This window comes from Amblyraja radiata, chromosome 26 (genome assembly GCF_010909765.2).
Source record: "Amblyraja radiata isolate CabotCenter1 chromosome 26, sAmbRad1.1.pri, whole genome shotgun sequence".
In the NCBI taxonomy this organism is placed as follows: domain Eukaryota; kingdom Metazoa; phylum Chordata; class Chondrichthyes; order Rajiformes; family Rajidae; genus Amblyraja; species Amblyraja radiata.
In genome coordinates, this window is record NC_045981.1 from 9,457,130 (window position 1) to 9,475,298 (window position 18,169).

The following is an 18,169-nucleotide window of genomic DNA, read 5'->3' on the forward strand; positions in this document are numbered from 1 at the left end:
TTCCAGTTTCCAGCCCCCGCAACGTGGACACCTGCCATGGTGTCAATGTGGACATTTGAACACTTTATGGAAAACATTGTTATTTCTTTTTTATCTATTTGAATATATTTTTGCATCAACTAACAATGTGCCACTGTCAATCTTTGACATAAATTAAATATAGGTTAATTAAGCCAAAAAGCTTTTTACAAAGTGTTATCTATCCAAAAATTCAGCCGACATGTGTTCGAATGAAGAACCGAGCCCAGGAATTTAATACATGACAACAGACCTATTCTGATGATCCACCTTCATTCGAGAGATTACAATAATTTAATGCAGACGTTGATTGACGTTACAGCCTTTAATACCCTCCCTCTCTCTCTATCTCTCTCTCTCTCTCTCTCTCTCTCTCTTTATCTATCTATCTCGCTCTCTCTCTCTCTCTCACACTAGGATATGAGTTTAAGTTGTCTACCCTTGGTGGCTTCAATAATTAATCATTGACAACGTATAATTTTGGTGACTGATTTATTTATTTATTTATTAGTAATTAATTAATTTATTTATTAGTACAATAAATTACAATAGTACAAGCCAGATATATCTTATTACATTTATTGTACCCCTTCATTTTTTAAGCTTTAAGGAAAGATATAGATAAAGAAAGTAGAGAAAGTGAGAGAAAGAAAGATGTGTTCGTGTAAAAGAGTGATCAGTGAGAGAGAAAAAAAGAGACCCATTGATTAGAGAAAATAATTAAGAAATAGACCCTAGGAAAGAAAGTAGGAAAAAGGAAAAAAACCCCCAAAGAAAAAAACAAAGCTCTATTATAAAAACCGTGCAAAAGGGATATACCAACTTCATATTTTTCCTCCACCCTTACCAGATCTGTCAGTGGATATTTTAAAGGAAGAGATAGACAAACTCTTGATTAGAACGGGTATCAAGGGTTATGGGTAGAAGGCAGGAAAATGGGATTAGGAGGCAGAGATTAGCCAGTGGACTCATTGGGCCGAATGGGAGTGGACTCGTTGGGCCGAATGGCCTAATTCTATTCCTATAATTTGTGAACTAGTGAACTAGTATCGGAATGAGCACGCAAGTCATAACATGCCAAACATCTGTCCAAGAGCTAGAAAGTGAGATTAACGTAAAATCCATTTTGACCAGCATTGAAATGGTTGATGGAATGATCCATTCTGTATCATCTCTGGGGGCAGGGAAAAGGAAATCTATGTAGAAACAAGGAACTGCAGTTGTTGGTTTACCAAGCAAGGACACAAAACACTGGATTAACTCAGCAGATCAGGCAGCATCCTTGGAGAACATGGACATTTGATCTTACGGGGTGGACCATTTTTCAAACTGGAATGGAAATCTATGCTTGATCTGTATTTCTAGAATGTTTTGACATTACTAGTTTGGAGATACAGCTTGGAAACAGGCCCTTCGGCCCACTCAGTCAACAACAACCATCGATCAGTTCCATGTTATCCCCCTTTCTCATCCACTCCCCACACATTAGGGGCACTTTACAGAGGGCCAATTAACCTACAAACCCGCACGTTTTTGGGATGTGGGAGGAAACCGGAGCACCCGGAGGAAAACCACGCGGTCACATGGGAGAACGTGCAAACTCCACGCTGACGGCCTCCGCGGTCACGATCGAACCACGGGTCTCTGGCGCTATGAGGCAGCAGCTCTACCCGCTGCGCCATTGTGCACATTATGTAGAATTAAAACTAATTTTCTGTTTTTTGTTCTCACAGATGTGGAGATACACAAGACAGAAATAAAATCCGACCCCGAGGCATTAGCACAAGCGGGAAACTCCATTACTCTGACATGTTCAGTTACTTCCGTGGCAACGTCTCGTCTCCCAAATCAAATTACATACCGTTTCTATAAAGGATCACAAAAGAACGTCCTGCTGAATACCTCCATGATTCCTGAGCCAAAATACTCTTTTACAATACAATCTGCTCGAGCAACACATACTGGATACTATGTCTGTGTCGTGAACGTGGGAGATCAAACAGCTACGAGCGGAAACATATACATAGAAGTTACAGGTAATGTGAAACATGAAACATATTGCGACATTACATGAGGCATGAAAAATAAAACCCAGGGCTTCCCAAAGTGCCAAACAGCCAATGTGAAGCCTAAAGACAGACACAAAGTGCTAGAGTAACTCAGCGGGTCAGGCAGCATCTCCGGAAAAAAAGGATAGGTGACATTTCGAGTCGGGACCTTTCTTCAGTCTCAAAAAGATGGTGATGAGAGTTGGAAAGTAGTAGGAATCATAGAGGGGGAGCAGTGAGAGAGGGTCTCCCATCGGAGAGAAGGTCTCCAAAGTCCCCCGTCTGAAGAAGGGGCCCGACCCAAAAAGTCACCCATCCTTTTTCTCCAGTGACTTATCCAAGCACTTTGTGTCGATCGTTGATATGAGCCAGCATGTCCACTTGTTTGTTTCGACCAGGTGATGAAGCATTCGTGAAACCTAGTCACTGCTGTAGCTCCAGAAATGAAGCCCCATGTTCATTTCAGAAAATCCCTTGAACACCATTGTGGTGATTACTTGGTCATCTGACGGCTTTGGGTTGAGAGATGAACTCTGGAGAGATGCCTGTTCTTCTCTGAATATTGTCATGGGATAATTTAACTCTATTTGGGTGGGCAGGTAAGGTGAAGGTTACCTCCTCAGACCAAAAAAATTGAATTTGACCTTGAGTCCAAAATAGGGAGAGCACACAAACAAAGACAATGAGTAGGCGTAGACCACTCCGTCCCTCATGCCTGTCCCAGCATTCAACGTGATCATGGCTGATTTCGAGTTTGATGGAGGATGTTAGAGAACAAACTCCAATCTGTCAGATCTCAAGCAATGGAGACTGTAATACCAACATGAGGGAAGAGGATTAATAAATTCATAATCAGAATAGCATGGGATGTAACAAGAGGAAGCTGCAGTGGTAGAATCCTTCACATGGTCTTCCTCCTCTTCAAGGCCATCCTTCAAGAGAAAGCAATCGCTGAGCACTTGCTCGGATCATGCACCACTTACATCTACATTCTCCTGCAAATCCCACTGCCACTGCTTTTCCATCATCCAATGCTGGCTATGGATATTATGTCAGTGTCAGCTGAGGCTCAAATGCTAAATTGATGGCAATTTGAGTGAAAAGCGTTCACGTCGAAAGCCCATTCCAGGGACCTTTGTGCAAAAATGCCAGCTGACACCCAGCCCAAGACAGCACTGCATTTTGAGAAATTAAACTGAAGTTGTGTCTGCTCGCTGAAATGAGAGGTCGCATTCCCTATTTTGGAGAAGGGCAAGTTATCCTCAGGTGTCCCAAGTAATATTTACCCTTTAATCACATTGCTGTTTGAGAATACTTGGTGTACACAACTCTCTGGCTGTATTTCCTCCATTACTCCTCCCCCTTCTGTCGTGAGGTAGACTGACTCCCCTTTGGTTCCAATGCAAATAGTTACTGCATCACTCTACTGGAAAGAGAATCGATCGCTACATTGTGCCACATTGTGCTGCCAAGCAAATGATCTGTTGCCTAAAGTGACCCAACTGCAAATAAATCCAGGAGGGGGGGAGCATTGCTCACTGATGCAAGAGCTATCAAAGCAGGATTGTACGAGGAGAAATGATAAACTGCGAATACCACAAACTGGACAGGAACTAGATGCAGAAAACGCATTGGTTATGGTTTGCAAAAAGGATGTAGGCAGTCCCATGGCTGAATCATGAATAGAGTAACATGCATTAACTAGAGAAGCAGCAGAGAGATCTTTGAGGTGCAAAATATATGCCGTTAGTAAACAGTGCAAGTTAGTAAAGCAGCAACGTCTTTATTTCGCCAGGCAGGAGTGGGGAGGAAGACGTTGGGTATCCTCAGATACACAGAGCTCCTCGTGTTCCACTCAAAGATGTAACGTTCAAACAACGTACTTATAGTCAAGTCAAGAAGTTTATTCGTCACATACACATACGAGATGTGCAGTGAAATGAAAAGTGGCAATGCTTGCGGACTTTGTGCAAAAAGACAAACAACCAAACCAACTATAAACACAATCACATATTCTTTTACATATTAAATATTGTGGGCGGAAGGAAAAAACGTTCAGTAAAGTTAGTCCCTGGTGAGATGGGAGTTTACAGTCCGAATGGCCTCTGGGAAGAAACTCCTTCTCAACCTCTCCGTTCTCACAGCATGGCAATGGAGGCGTTTGCCTGACCGTAGCAGCTGGAACAGTCCGTTGCTGGGGTAGAAGGGGTCTCCCATGATTTTATTGGCTCTGGAGTTGCACTTCCTGATGTATAGTTCCTGCAGGGGGGCGAGTGTAGTTCCCATAGTGCGTTCGGCCGAACACACTGCTCTCTGCAGAGCCTTCTTGTCCTAAGCAGAGCAATTCCCAAACCAGATGGTAATATTTCCGGACAAGATGCTTTCCACAGCCGCTGAATAGAAGCACTGGAGGATCCACGGAGACACTCTGAATTTCCTCAATTACCTGAGGTGGTAAAGGCGCTGCCTTGCCTTACTCACAAGTGCTGCGGCGTGTGATGTCCATGTCACATCCTCAGAGATGTGGACTCCCAGATATTTAAAACAGCTCACCCTATCCACAGTATCCCCATTTATCCTCAATGGTGTGTACTTCCTCGGATGATGTGCCCTCCTAAAGTCCACGATCAGCTCCTATGTTTGTTTGATGTTCAAGAGGAGGCTGTTGTCCTGGTACCAGAGTGCTAGATCAGCCACCTCCTCCCGGTAGGCCTTCTCATCGTTGTCTGAGATCTGGCCCACCACCACAGTGTCATCAGCAAACTTAATTATTGAGTTGGAGCTGAACCTAGCCACACAGTCATGTGTGTACAGGGAGTACAATAGGGGGCTGAGGACGCAACCCTGGGGCGATCCTGTGCTCAGGGTGAGGGACTTCGATGTATTCCCTCCCATCTTGACTACCTGGGGCCTGGCGGTGAGAAAGTCCAGGGCCCAGGCACACAGGGGGGGTGTTGAGCCCTAATTCCAGAAGCTTCTCGGCCAGTCTGGTGGGCAATTCAGCAATTCTTTATCTATCAGAACACTCTCTTACAGAATCCCACCATGTCCATATATTGTAACATTAAAGTTCTGCAGTCTCTTACGATTTCAAGAAAGCTATGTCCATATAAGGTTTTGCTCCAAGAAGTTGTTCCTTATCTCTGCAGTTTCGAGCGGTTTTGCTTCTAATTTTGATGAGTCAGCATCTGTACATTTCCATCAAGCTGAGTATTCAGACTAAAGGACAAGGTATCCATTTTGTATATTTCAAAAACTACAAGCAGGGTGTCCATTTTGTAACCTACTTAACTTTATGAATGAATGAATGAATAAGTTTATTGGCCAAGTATGTTCACATACAAGGAATTTGCCTTCGTGCTCCGCTCCAGGGACGGAAATCCTGGGGGGGACAGGGGGACACGCCGCCCAGGATTTCCGTCCCTGGAGCGGAGCACGAAGGCAAATTCCTTGTATGTGAACATACTTGGCCAATAAACTTTGAGGGGTGGGGGACAATCCCCCCCCACCTATGTTTTGTAATCCAGACTTTATCAGACGCTTTCTAAGGGCTGAATGGGTCCGGGCCTGCTCCGCTCGCAAGTGACAACATGACATACAGTGACAATTAAGAATGATACATAAAACATTACATATTAATAATAAAACATTATCGATTAAACATGTGAATTAAATAAAATACCAGAGCAAAAGGAGGCTACAGATGTTTGGTTAACGAGTAGAGCTACTACTCGTGGAAAAAAAGCTGTTTTTATGTCTGGCTGTGGTGGCTTTGACAGTCTGGAGTCGCCTTGAAGTGATTCAAAGAGTTTGTGGCCAGGGTGAGAAGGGTCAGAGACCTGCTCGCTTCCTGGCCCTTGCAGTGTACAGTTCATCAATGGAGGGAAGGTTGCAGCCAACAACCTTCTCAGCTGATCGAACGATTCGCTGCAGCCTCCGGGTGTTCATTATTTTAACTCTTTCATTTTTATACCAAAACTATAAAACCCTATGCTTTTTACTTTAGGACAAATACAGAGGCCTCGACTTACCATACAACCGATGAAGGTGATAGTGGGAAATGAAATTGGGTTGAGCTGCGATGCTGCTGAAGAAATTCCTCCTCTTGACTTTACGTTCTACAAATATAAAAATGGAAAACCTTCCCCTGTGGGACAAAAAGGAACCAATACAAACTTTGTAACACACACGCTTAAAGTTACAGAAACAACAGATCAAGTCTACAGCTGTAAGTTCAAAGGAAGAAGCTTGGCAACAACCTCAACCTACAGTGAACCCGTCACCATAACTGTGCAAGGTAGGTTAAACCGGCACAATCACACACCTGCAAATTATAGATATTGTCACAATGTCGTGCAACAAGGTATGTGGTATGTAGCAGCGGTGGAGTTGTTAAATTGCCAGATCAATGATCCCAGAATTTGGATTAATAATCAAGTGATTTGAATTCAAGTCCCGCCATAGTAGCCATGAAATTTAAACTCAATCAATAATCTTTAAATAAAAACACCCACCTTGAGTAATGATGACTACAAAACTGTCGGAATGGCACATAAACCCATCTGGTTCACTAACACCCTTCAAGGAAGAAAACCTGCCCCTTATCTGGTTTGTCCTCGATGTAACTCCAGTCTCACCAATATGGTTGACCCTCCTCCACCCATTGCGGACATTGGACTTTGTCTCTGGAACTGTTGTGCTATTTGCTGAGAACTTTATTCTGCACTCTGTATGTTTCCTCTACCTGTTGTACTTGCGTTTGGCTTGATTGTATTAATTTAATTTAATTTTTATTTAATAAACTTTATTTCGGACTCAAGGTCCAGACAGGGGCAACATTACATAAAAATACATCTGTCTACATAAAACTCTGATCTGGGATGTGGATGTATTTGTGTATTTATGTGTGTGTGTATTTGTGTGTTTTTCTGTGATTCACGTCTCCTCCTAAACACGATGCGCTAACGGTGAAATTTTTACATATTCCGATAGAGATTTACCTCATGATCTCAAAAATCGCCTCACCTGAAAATTTGATTCATTATTTCTTGAGTTTTTAATTAAAATTGTTCACAAATCTGAGATCTTTTTTTAAAGCCATCAAGCTGATGACATCACAATGGCTCTGCTCCTCGCACAGCCTGCTGGGCACTGTATTCCACGAGGTGCGAGTTACGTAACACCCCCCCCCCCCCTCGCACGACTCAGTCATTTTGGTCCGTCTCCCACTCGCAGTCGACTCGTATTCAGCCGGCCATCTGCAGCGCAAGCGCAACCGCCCCAGCCCAGCCGCCCATCCCCCACAGGGATGCGGATGTAGAACCGCTGAACATGCGGTTGGCCCAGAGCTCAAAGGTCCCGGAGAGCTGCAGAGGCCCGCCGGAGATGGCGAGTTGGGTAAGGTCAAATCCCTCACGCCCTCCCTAGACTCCCCCCAACAAAAACCCTCTACCCCCCTCCCCCACACCCCCTCTATCCCCTCCTCTCTCCCCCCCTTCCTCCCTCTCTCTCCCCCCACTCCCTCTGCCCCCCCCCTCTCCCTCTCCCCTCCCTCCCCCCTTGGTCTAGTTGCATATAAAAACGCCATAAAAAACAGATCAAATCTTAGTATTCACTTATAAAAGCATAAAAAATTATAATTTTTACCAAACAAAGGATTTAAATTCAGAATAAAAAGAAAGATCAATGTCTACAACGAGATCAGCATACCAGTGTCTCCTCAACTGGTATTTGTAGCGTCTAGTGATCAACCTTATGTTTGACAAAGCCACGATAATTACATTTTCAGTAATTTATCCTGCAAATGAATTTGTACATATGATGTCTTGGGATAGCTTCTAAAGTACTGACTCCTGCAGCCACAGGAGTGTATGTATCGTATTATCTGGTTTGATGGAAGAGCATCTAATAAAAAGTTTTATCGCAGTACCTCGGTAAATGTGACACAAATAAACCGAAGCCAAACCCAAGGGCCTTCTGAAATGTATGGCAAGACACTTAGTTCAAGGACAAGTAGAAATGTACAATAAGCATCAGTTGATGAGTCCAAACTAGAGTATGGTGTGCAGTGCATCTATACAAGTTATAGGAGGAGAATTAGGCCATTCGGCCCATCTGGTCCATTCCGTCATTCAATCATGGATGATCTCTGCCTCCTAATCCCATTTTCCTGCATTCTCCCCATAACCCTTGACACCCGTTCTAATTAAGAATTGTCTATCTCTGCCTTAAAAATATCCACTGACTTGGCCTCCACAGTCCTCTGTGGCAATGAGTTCCACAGATTAACTACCCTTTGACTAAAGAAGTTCCTCCTCACCTCATTTCTAAAAGAGCGCCCTTTAATTCTAAGGCTATGACCTCTGGTCCTAGACTCTCCCACCAGTGGAAACATACTCTCCACATCCACTCTATCTATGCCTTTCATTATTCTGTAAGTTTCAATGAGGTCCCCCCTCAACCATCTAAACTCCAGCGAGTTGAGGCCCAGTGCTGTCAAACACTCATCACACGCTAACCCGCTCAATCCTGGAATCATTCTTGTAAACCTCCTCTGGACCCTCTCCAGAGCCAGCACATCCTTGTTGTCTGCATTAGCACACATTTTGGAATTTAGAATGATCCAACAAGAAAAAATGAAATGAAAAATCAACTGTTCGCTTCATATTGTGATCAACTATTTCTCATTCCAGATCCATTTTCTAGTCACCTCTTTACGATTGAACCACAATCTAGAATATTTGAAGGCGATGACTTTACCATGAGGTGCACAGTTCAGATGTCATCATTAGTTCCATCCTATACAAAAGTTGAATTAACAATCACGAAAGGTACAACTCCGATAGCCAAAAGCGTTACTGGCGAAGCTAAGATTTCTAAAAAAGCAACTGCTGATGATACGGGACTATACACTTGCCACGCAAAGTGGAAGGAGACATTGAAAATTCTTGAAAAACAGGTGACTGTGGCAGGTAAGACTAACTCTGCTGGACAGCTGAAAACTAGGCAATGTTTCTTGGAGTAAGGAATTAAAATGTGTAGTAAAACCGGTTTACAGATGGTGAGGATGCATTTCCTCATGGTTTCTCCTGCTCCCCTGAGACCCCTGTCAAAGATACAACAGTGGGGCAGCAAAAGACTGCGGAATCACTCCAGTTATTCACTTACTTGTGCTGGATTTCTAGAAATCTGTAGATTACTTTCTACTTTTTACTGACATCCATCCAGAGACTTGGAGCCTTCAGTAATACCGCATATTGTGCTTTTTATCAACATCTAAATGATATTATAGGAACATAGGTTTGAATAAATATTTTCAGTAGATCTAAAGTAAGCTTTGCTGGTAATTGTTCTGGCTTAGAAGTACTGTGGCACTTGTAAAGACAAGTAAAAGGTGCAAGGTGACCAGTGAGCAAATAAATATTTGTTGCCAGGACCCATTACTACTATAAACAAGACTAAGTTTGTGGACATTGACCTAACGTCATGAGCCAGCTTCCTTAGACCAAATAATCCCCTGCAAGGAATGCCAAAGCAGGACTTGTCTGTTTTGTGAAGGCCTACTTCTGTATGAGGAGCCTTTCACACCTGTTATCAAAATTCATAGAATTTTTGTCCAGTTTTGCACTACATGTGTACAATTGCACATCTGGGCACCTCTGTGAATTAGCATGTCACATGCACGGAAGATTCAGAAGAAAATTATTTATTTATTATCATATAAATTCTATGGTGGGATGACATAGAATTTAAAGACCAAAGTGATAGAGCCGGCATCTGATATCAATAGGCTGGAAAGTCCGAGTGTACCCCTGTCTGGAGTGATGCGAGTTGGAGGCACAGTGGCGTATCTGGTGGAGTTCCTGCCTCACAATACCAGAGACCTGAGTTCGATCCTGACCTTGGGTGCTCTCTGTGTGGAGTTTGCACATTTTCCCAGTGACCGCCTCAGTTTCGTCCGGGTGCTCTGGTTTCCTCCCACATCCCAAAGACAAGTAGGACTGTAGGTTAATTGGCCTCTGAAATTGCCCCCAGTTTGTAGAGAGTGGATGTGAAAGTGGGATAACAAAGAAGCCACGATAATTACATTTTCAGTAATTTATCCTGCAAATGAATTTGTACATATGATGTCTTGGGATAGCTTCTAAAGTACTGACTCCTGCAGCCACAGGAGTGTATGTATCGTATTATCTGATTTGATGGAAGAGCATCTAATAAAAAGTTTTATCGCAGTACCTCGGTAAATGTGACACAAATAAACCGAAGCCAAACCCAAGGGCCTTCTGAAATGTATGGCAAGACACTTAGTTCAAGGACAAGTAGAAATGTACAATAAGCATCAGTTGATGAGTCCAAACTAGAGTATGGTGTGCAGTGCATTTATACAAGTTATAGGAGAATTAGGCCATTCGGCCCATCTGGTCCATTCCGCCATTCAATCATGGCTGATCTCTGCCTCCTAATCCCATTTTCCTGCATTCTCCCCATAACCCTTGACACCCGTTCTAATTAAGAATTGTCTATCTCTGCCTTAAAAATATCCCGTGATGGCCTCCACAGCCCTCTGTGGCAATGAGTTCCACAGATTAACTACCCTTTGACTAAAGAAGTTCCTCCTCACCTCATTTCTAAAAGAGCGCCCTTTAATTCTGAGGCTATGACCTCTGGTCCTAGACTCTCCCACCAGTGGAAACATCCTCTCCACATCCACTCTATCTATGCCTTTCATTATTCTGTAAGTTTCAATGAGGTCCCCCCTCAACCTTCTAAACTCCAGCGAGTTGAGGCCCAGTGCTGTCAAAAACTCATCACACGCTAACCCGCTCAACCCTGGAATCATTCTTGTAAACCTCCTCTGGACCCTCTCCAGAGCCAGCACATCCTTGTTGTCTGCATTAGCACACATTTTGGAATTTAGAATGATCCAACAAGAAAAAATGAAATGAAAAATCAACTGTTCGCTTCATATTGTGATCAACTATTTCTCATTCCAGATCCATTTTCTAGTCACCTCTTTACGATTGAACCACAATCTAGAATATTTGAAGGCGATGACTTTACCACGAGGTGCACAGTTCAGATGTCATCATTAGTTCCATCCTATACAAAAGCTGAATTAACAATCACGAAAGGTACAACTCCGATAGCCAAAAGCGTTACTGGCGAAGCTAAGATTTCTAAAAAAGCAACTGCTGATGATACGGGACTATACACTTGCCACGCAAAGTGGAAGGAGACATTGAAAATTCTTGAAAAACAGGTGACTGTGGCAGGTAAGACTAACTCTGCTGGACAGCTGAAAACTAGGCAATGTTTCTTGGAGTAAGGAATTAAAATGTGTAGTAAAACCGGTTTGCAGATGGTGAGGATGCATTTCCTCATGGTTTCTCCTGCTCCCCTGAGACCCCTGTTAAAGATACAACAGTGGGGCAGCTAAAGACTGAGGAACCACTCCAGTTATTCACTTACTTGTGAAAAATTTCTAGAAATCTGTAGATTACTTTCTACTTTTTACTGACATCCATCCAGAGACTTGGAGCCTTCAGTAATACCACGTATTGTGCTTTTTATCAACATCTAAATGATATTATAGGAACATAGGTTTGAATAAAAATTTTCAGTAGATCTAAAGTAAGCTTTGCTGGTAATTGTTCTGGCTTAGAAGTACTGTGGCACTTGTAAAGACAAGTAAAAGGTGCAAGGTGACCAGTGAGCAAATAAATATTTGTTGCCAGGACCCATTACTACTATAAACAAGACTAAGTTTGTGGACATTGACCTAACGTCATGAGCCAGCTTCCTTAGACCAAATAATCCCCTGCAAGGAATGCCAAAGTAGGACTTGTCTGTTTTGTGAAGGCCTACTTCTGTATGAGGAGCCTTTCACACCTGTTATCAAAATTCATAGAATTTTTGTCCAGTTTTGCACTACATGTGTACAATTGCACATCTGGGCACCTCTGTGAATTAGCATGTCACATGCATGGAAGATTCAGAAGAAAATTATTTATTTATTATCATATAAATTCTATGGTGGGATGACATAGAATTTAAAGACCAAAGTGGTAGAGCCGGCATCTGATATCAATAGGCTGGAAAGTCCGAGTGTACCCCTGTCTGGAGTGATGCGAGTTGGAGGCACAGTGGCGTATCTGGTGGAGTTCCTGCCTCACCGTGCCAGAGACCTGAGTTCGATCCTGACCTTGGGTGCTCTCTGTGTGGAGTTTGCACATTTTCCCAGTGACTGCCTCAGTTTCCTCCGGGTGCTCTGGTTTCCTCCCACATCCCAAAGACAAGTAGGACTGTAGGTTAATTGGCCTCTGAAATTGCCCCCAGTTTGTAGAGAGTGGATGTGAAAGTGGGATAACAAAGAATGGGTGATCGATGGTCGGCATGGGCTCGGAGGGCCGAAGGGCCTGTTGCCATGCTGGATCTTTCAATCAATCAATCATTTCAACAACTGACCCCTCCCCCGATAATGTTTGGTAAAAGGACATATCTAATTATTTCATTTGTTCTTCTTTTAAAACAGTACCAGTTTCCAAACCAAGTCTACGTTCAACAGCCTTTAATAGTATTGTGGCTCAAGGTGATTGTTTGCATCTCACATGTGCTGTGGTGAGGGGATCTTGGCCAATAATTTACACATTTTACAAAGGAACACCAGAAAACTCTTTGTATCGGTCAATTTTAAATGCTACTGCCGGAGTCTATACTATTCCATCGGCTGACACTGCAGACAGTGGAGAGTATTTCTGTCAAGCAGAAAACAATGCAGGTGTAAAACATCGAAGTGAAAGAAGTCAAAACATTAATATAAATGTAAAAGGTAAGATCAATATATCTATATTGCATCTATATGTTTGCTTTGTGAGATATTCCAATTCACATTTTACCTAGAACCTATCAAAATGATTCCCATAGAAGCCTGCTGTGTAACACAGTTAAATCCAAGAATTGTATTTAAATCATTGCATTTCCCTGTTTTTATATGAATTCTGCTTCACTTGTTACATGCTTTTAGGTGTTAATGTTTTATATTGAAACGTCTTTAATTCTGACTTTGTTACTAAATGTATTAAGTGAAAGGCTGAGTTCAGAGAGTGTCTTATTACTAAACAGAATGTTCATTTAGCTATCAGATGGAGCACCGCCTAAGCAGAACTTTTTGGAACAAAGATATGTTTGAAGAAATGGATAATATAAGATAATATTCCAATATTACTCTCTCAATGGAGAGGCGTGCGTTGTTGGGAACTAACGGATTGTGCCACGTTTCAAAATACAAGCCTATCAACATCCACCCAAATATATACTCATCATGTATTAATTTTTTTTTAAGTTGGTAAATCTTTAGATTCAGAGGGATATCATATGCCCATATCCTAATCCCAATCCTAATGTCCACCTGTAGTGTGGACATTTAAAATCTGTAGCTGTAAACAGGAGAGTCTGACAAGGGGGTCATAGACCCAAATATTAACTCTACTGCCGTTTCCATGATTGTTGTCGGCTCTGCTGAGCGCTTGCAGCATTTTCTGCACTGTGACGGGAGAAATGTAGAATCCCTTGTTTTATTGATTAGGTCTATTGAGGGAGACTCCACCGACACCACAAAATCTCTGGTTGAGATTGGCTAACCTAAGGAACGGCAGGAATCAAATCTGGAAATATTCTCAACTCTGACTCGGTTATATGTCTAACTACAAGCTAGCGGTGCAGTTCAGCGCAAAATTGTTTTGACTCGTCTTCTGCTGTGCAGCGACCTTGAGCAGAATCCCGGCTTCTGCTGATGTCTCTTTGGAGTTTGCACGCTCTCCCTCAGACTGCCGATCTTTCCACAGTTGCTCCAGTTTCCGCACACATCTTCAAGGTGCATTGATAGGTTAATAAACTAGCATAAAGCATCCCTAATGCAGCCCTAGTGGCAGAAGAAACAAGGGAGACAGCAAAACGTTTCTTCCATGCGTGGTTCTACATGGATGAACATTGATTCATCAGCTGAGGGTGAATGGCAGGTGGTAATCGTATTGCATTTCACAATCTATGTTAGACCTGGTCTATGAGATGTCAGAGAGTTTGGCCTCAATGCTGAGGACTCTAATGGCTGCTCCCTCCTGTGCCACTGCCTGGCAAGTCTGTTCTGCCAGAGAATAATCAGGAATTGGGATGGTTGAATTTGTCACATTGCCTGCAAGATAAACTGTAATCCTGTGAGTACAATTGTGTCAGGCTGTTGCTTGCCACATGGCAAACAGCGCTATCAAATTAGACCTCAATCCCCTAAATTTGGGACGAGCACATTGCAAGGCTGGTTGTGCTGCACTGTGCTGGATTTCATGCTTAATCGTGACTTGAGCCAACAAGTAATTAGTCAGGTAGCTGCTAACTTGACTGTTCTGTACTGTAGCTGCTAACTTAACGTGTTCAGACTGACTGAGCCACTTGACTTTATTTTAACCCCTATATTATAGCTAGATTTGTTACTCTTTCCAAAGTTTACCTGTTCCTTTGGTTTCAGTTCCAGTCTCAGAGCCAAAAGTAAATCTCCTCACTTCAGGAACCACGTATGAAATAGGAAAACGCATATCCATTCGATGCCACTCAACAAATGGGAGCTCTCCTGTGACTTACTCGTTATTCTTAAACCAAAGATTCATCCACTCTGTCAAGAACTGTACTACAGAGCCTGCGGTTTTTAATATTCTCATAAATAATACCAAAGATGGCGGCGTGTACAAGTGCAAAGCTGAAAATGAAATTCCAAACTCATTCAAATTCAGTGAAGGAATCAACTTTACGATATTGGGTAAGATTTCTCGTTATTTAACTTAGCAGCATGAAGAGGATATTGCAGCACGTGACAATAAACTCTCTTGAACTCTTGAACCCATGCATCACATTTTGTGCTTATATTTAAAAAAATACCCAAGGAGATTATATGTATAGATGAGGGGAAATGATTGCAACAATGAGTAGGAAATGATTGCAGAATTCTGTTTCAATGTGGACCATCAAAGAGAATTTACGATATTGGGTAAGATTTCTCGTTATTCCTTCACTGAATTTGAATGAGTTTGGAATTTCATTTCTTTGATGGTCCACATTGAAACAGAATTCTGCAATCATTTCCTACTCATTGTTGCAATCATTTCCCCTCATCTATACATATAATCACCTTGGGTATTTTTTTAAATATAAGCACAAAATGTGATGCATGGGTTCAAGAGTTCAAGAGAGTTTATTGTCACGTGTCCCTGATAGGACAATGAAATTCTTGCTTTGCTTTAGCACACCAGAACATAGTAGGCACGAATACTGAACAGATCAGTGTGTCCATATACCATTGTATAAATATACACACACATGAATAAATAAACTGATAAAGTGTAAATAAACAGATTATGGGCTATTAATGTTCAGAGTTTTGTCCGAGCCGAGTTTAATAGCCTGATGGCTGTGGGGAAATAGCTATTCCTGAACCTGGTCGTTGCAGTCTTCAGGCTCCTGTACCTTCTACCTGAAGGTAGTGGGGAGATGAGTGTATGGCCCGGATGGTGTGGGTCCTTGATGATGCTGCCAGACCTTTGGAGGCAGCGACTGTGATAGATCCCCTCGATGGAAGGCAGGTCAGAGCCGATGATGGACTAGGCAGTGTTTACTATTTTTTGTAGTCTTTTCCGCTCCTGGGTGCTCAAGTTGCCGAACCAAGCCACGATGCAACCAGTCAGCATGCTCTCTACTGTGCACCTGTAGAAGTTAGAGAGAGTCCTCCTTGACATACCAACTCTCCGTAATCTTCTCAGGAAGTAGAGGCGCTGATGTGCTTTCTTTATGATTGCATCAGTGTTCTCGGACCAGGAAAGATCTTCGGAAATGTGCACGCCCAGGAATTTGAAGTTCTTGACCCTTTCAACCATCGACCCGTCAATTTAAACGGGACTGTGGGTCCCCATCCTCCCCCTTCCAAAGTCCACAATCAGTTCCTTGGTTTTGCTGGTGTTGAGGGCCAGGTTATTTTGCTGGCACCATTTGGTCAGTCAGTCGATTTCACTTCGGTACTCTGACTCGTCCCCATCAGTGATACGTCCCACAACAGTGGTGTCGTCAGCGAACCTGATGATGGAGTTCGCACTATGACCGGCTACGCAGTCATGAGTATAGAGTGAGTACAGCAAGGGGCCATGCACGCAGCCTTGAGGTGCTCCCGTGTTGATTGTTATCGAGGCTGACACTTTTCTACCAATACGAACTGACTGTGGTCTGTGAATGAGGAAGCCGAGGATCCAATTGCAGAGGGATGCGCAGAGACCCAGGTCTGCGAGTTTGGTAACCAGCTTGTAGGGGAAGATTGTATTAAATGCCGAGCTGTAATCAATGATTAACAGCCTGACATTTGAGTTTTTGTTGTCCAAGTGGTCCAGAGCGGAGTGGAGAGTCAGCGAGATCGCATCCACCGTTGATCTGTTATGGCAGTAAGCGAACTGCAGAGGGTCCAGGTTTTTGTCGAAGTAGGAGTTGATTTGTGCCATGATCAACCTCTCAAAGCACTTCATCACCACAGACGTTAGTGCCACTGGTCGATAGTCATTGAGGCACGTCACCTTACTCTTCTTGGCCACTGGTATAATTGATGCCCTTTTAAAGCAGGTGGGAACCTCAGACCTCAGAAGTGAGAGGTTGAAAATGTCCGCACAGGTTTTTAGAACACGACTGGGTATACCATCAGGTCCAGGCGCTTTTCGAGGGTTCACTGCTCTGAAGGATTTTCTGACCTCGGCCTCTGTGACTGTGACTGAAATAACATCACAGTAAATGGGGGCTCGGGAAGGCACATCAGTGTTCTCCCTATCAAAGCGTGCGTAAAACGCATTGAGCTCGTCAAGGAGTGATGTTTCGCCGACATTCGAGCTGCCTCCTGATCTCGCCTTGTAGGAGGTGATTGCATTCAAGCCCAGCCACAACTGCCGAACATCTGTCTCATCCTCCAGCTTGGAGCAGAAGTCCCTTTTGGCCTTTTAGATGACCTTACCAAGGTCGTATCTGGACTTCTTGTAGACCACTGTATCATCTGACATGAATGCCCGGTGTCTGGTCTTCAGAAGAGTGCGGATCTCATTGTTCATCCAAGACTTCTGATTGGGAAACATTCGGAAGGTTTTTGTAGGGATGCAGTCCTCCACACATTTCTTTATGAAGTCTGTAACGACTGTGGTGTATTCGTTTAGGTCCGTTGCCGAGTCCCTGAACATTGCCCAGTCTACGGACTCCAAACAGTCCTGTTGTCGTTCCTCTGCCCCCCCCCCCCCCCCCCCCCCCAGCTCTGTGCAGTCCCCACCTCGGGGGGTGCGCTCTTCAATTGCCGCCTGTAGGCAGGAAGAAGCAGCACCGCGGAATGGTCGGATTTAATGAAGTGACGGCGAGGGATAGAGCGATAGGCATCCTTGATGGTGGTGTAGCAGTGGTCGAGGGTGTTTGGTCCTCTGGTGCAGGAGGAAACATGTTGGTGGAAGTTTGGGAGCTATTTGTTCAGGTTGGCTTTATTGAAGTCCCCAGCTATGGAGGTAAACGCCTTGGGGTAAGACGTCTCTTGTTTGTTGACCACGGCGTGCAGCTCCTCCAGTGCCAGACAGACGTCTGCCTGGGGTGGGATGTAGACCGCGGTCAGGATGATGGAGGTAGAAGGGACGGCACTTCATAGTCAGATGTTCGAGGTGTGGAGAGCAGGAGTTTGACAGAACCGCCACATCTGAACACCACGCAGAGTTGACCATGATGCAGACGCCCCCTCCTCTCCCTTTCCCAGATGCCAGTGTATGGTCCATACGGTGGATGGAGAACCCTTCAGGGTGGACCGCTGAGTCTGGGGAGCTGGGGGTGAGCCATGTCTCTGTGAAACAGAACACAGAGCATTCCCTCAGCTCCCTTTGATAAAGCAGCCTTGCCCTCAAATCCTCCACTTTGTTTTCAAGGGACTGTACATTGGCCAGTAGGATAGTAGGGAGAGGGGGCCGAAGTCCCCTGCGCTTCAGTCTGACCTGAAGTCCTGCCCGTCGGCCACGTTTCCGGACACAGTGGAGGCCTCACCTTTGTTTCCAGGTACT

At 43.8% G+C, this 18,169-nt stretch overlaps 1 protein-coding gene across 2 annotated transcripts in view; it reads left to right on the top strand.

Moving 5' to 3' along the window:
* Nucleotides 1-18,169, top strand: part of LOC116987884 (platelet endothelial cell adhesion molecule-like) — a 33,055-nt gene that overhangs the window by 1,678 nt on the left and 13,208 nt on the right. The window contains exons 3-7 of one of the 2 annotated variants that reach the window (XM_033044186.1): nt 1,752-2,054; nt 6,073-6,363; nt 8,759-9,037; nt 12,598-12,894; nt 14,587-14,874. In XM_033044186.1, coding sequence (XP_032900077.1) covers nt 1,752-2,054; nt 6,073-6,363; nt 8,759-9,037; nt 12,598-12,894; nt 14,587-14,874 — 1,458 coding nt within the window. The remainder of the gene's footprint in view (nt 1-1,751; nt 2,055-6,072; nt 6,364-8,758; nt 9,038-12,597; nt 12,895-14,586; nt 14,875-18,169) is intronic. The other variant, XM_033044187.1, reaches the window with a different exon arrangement.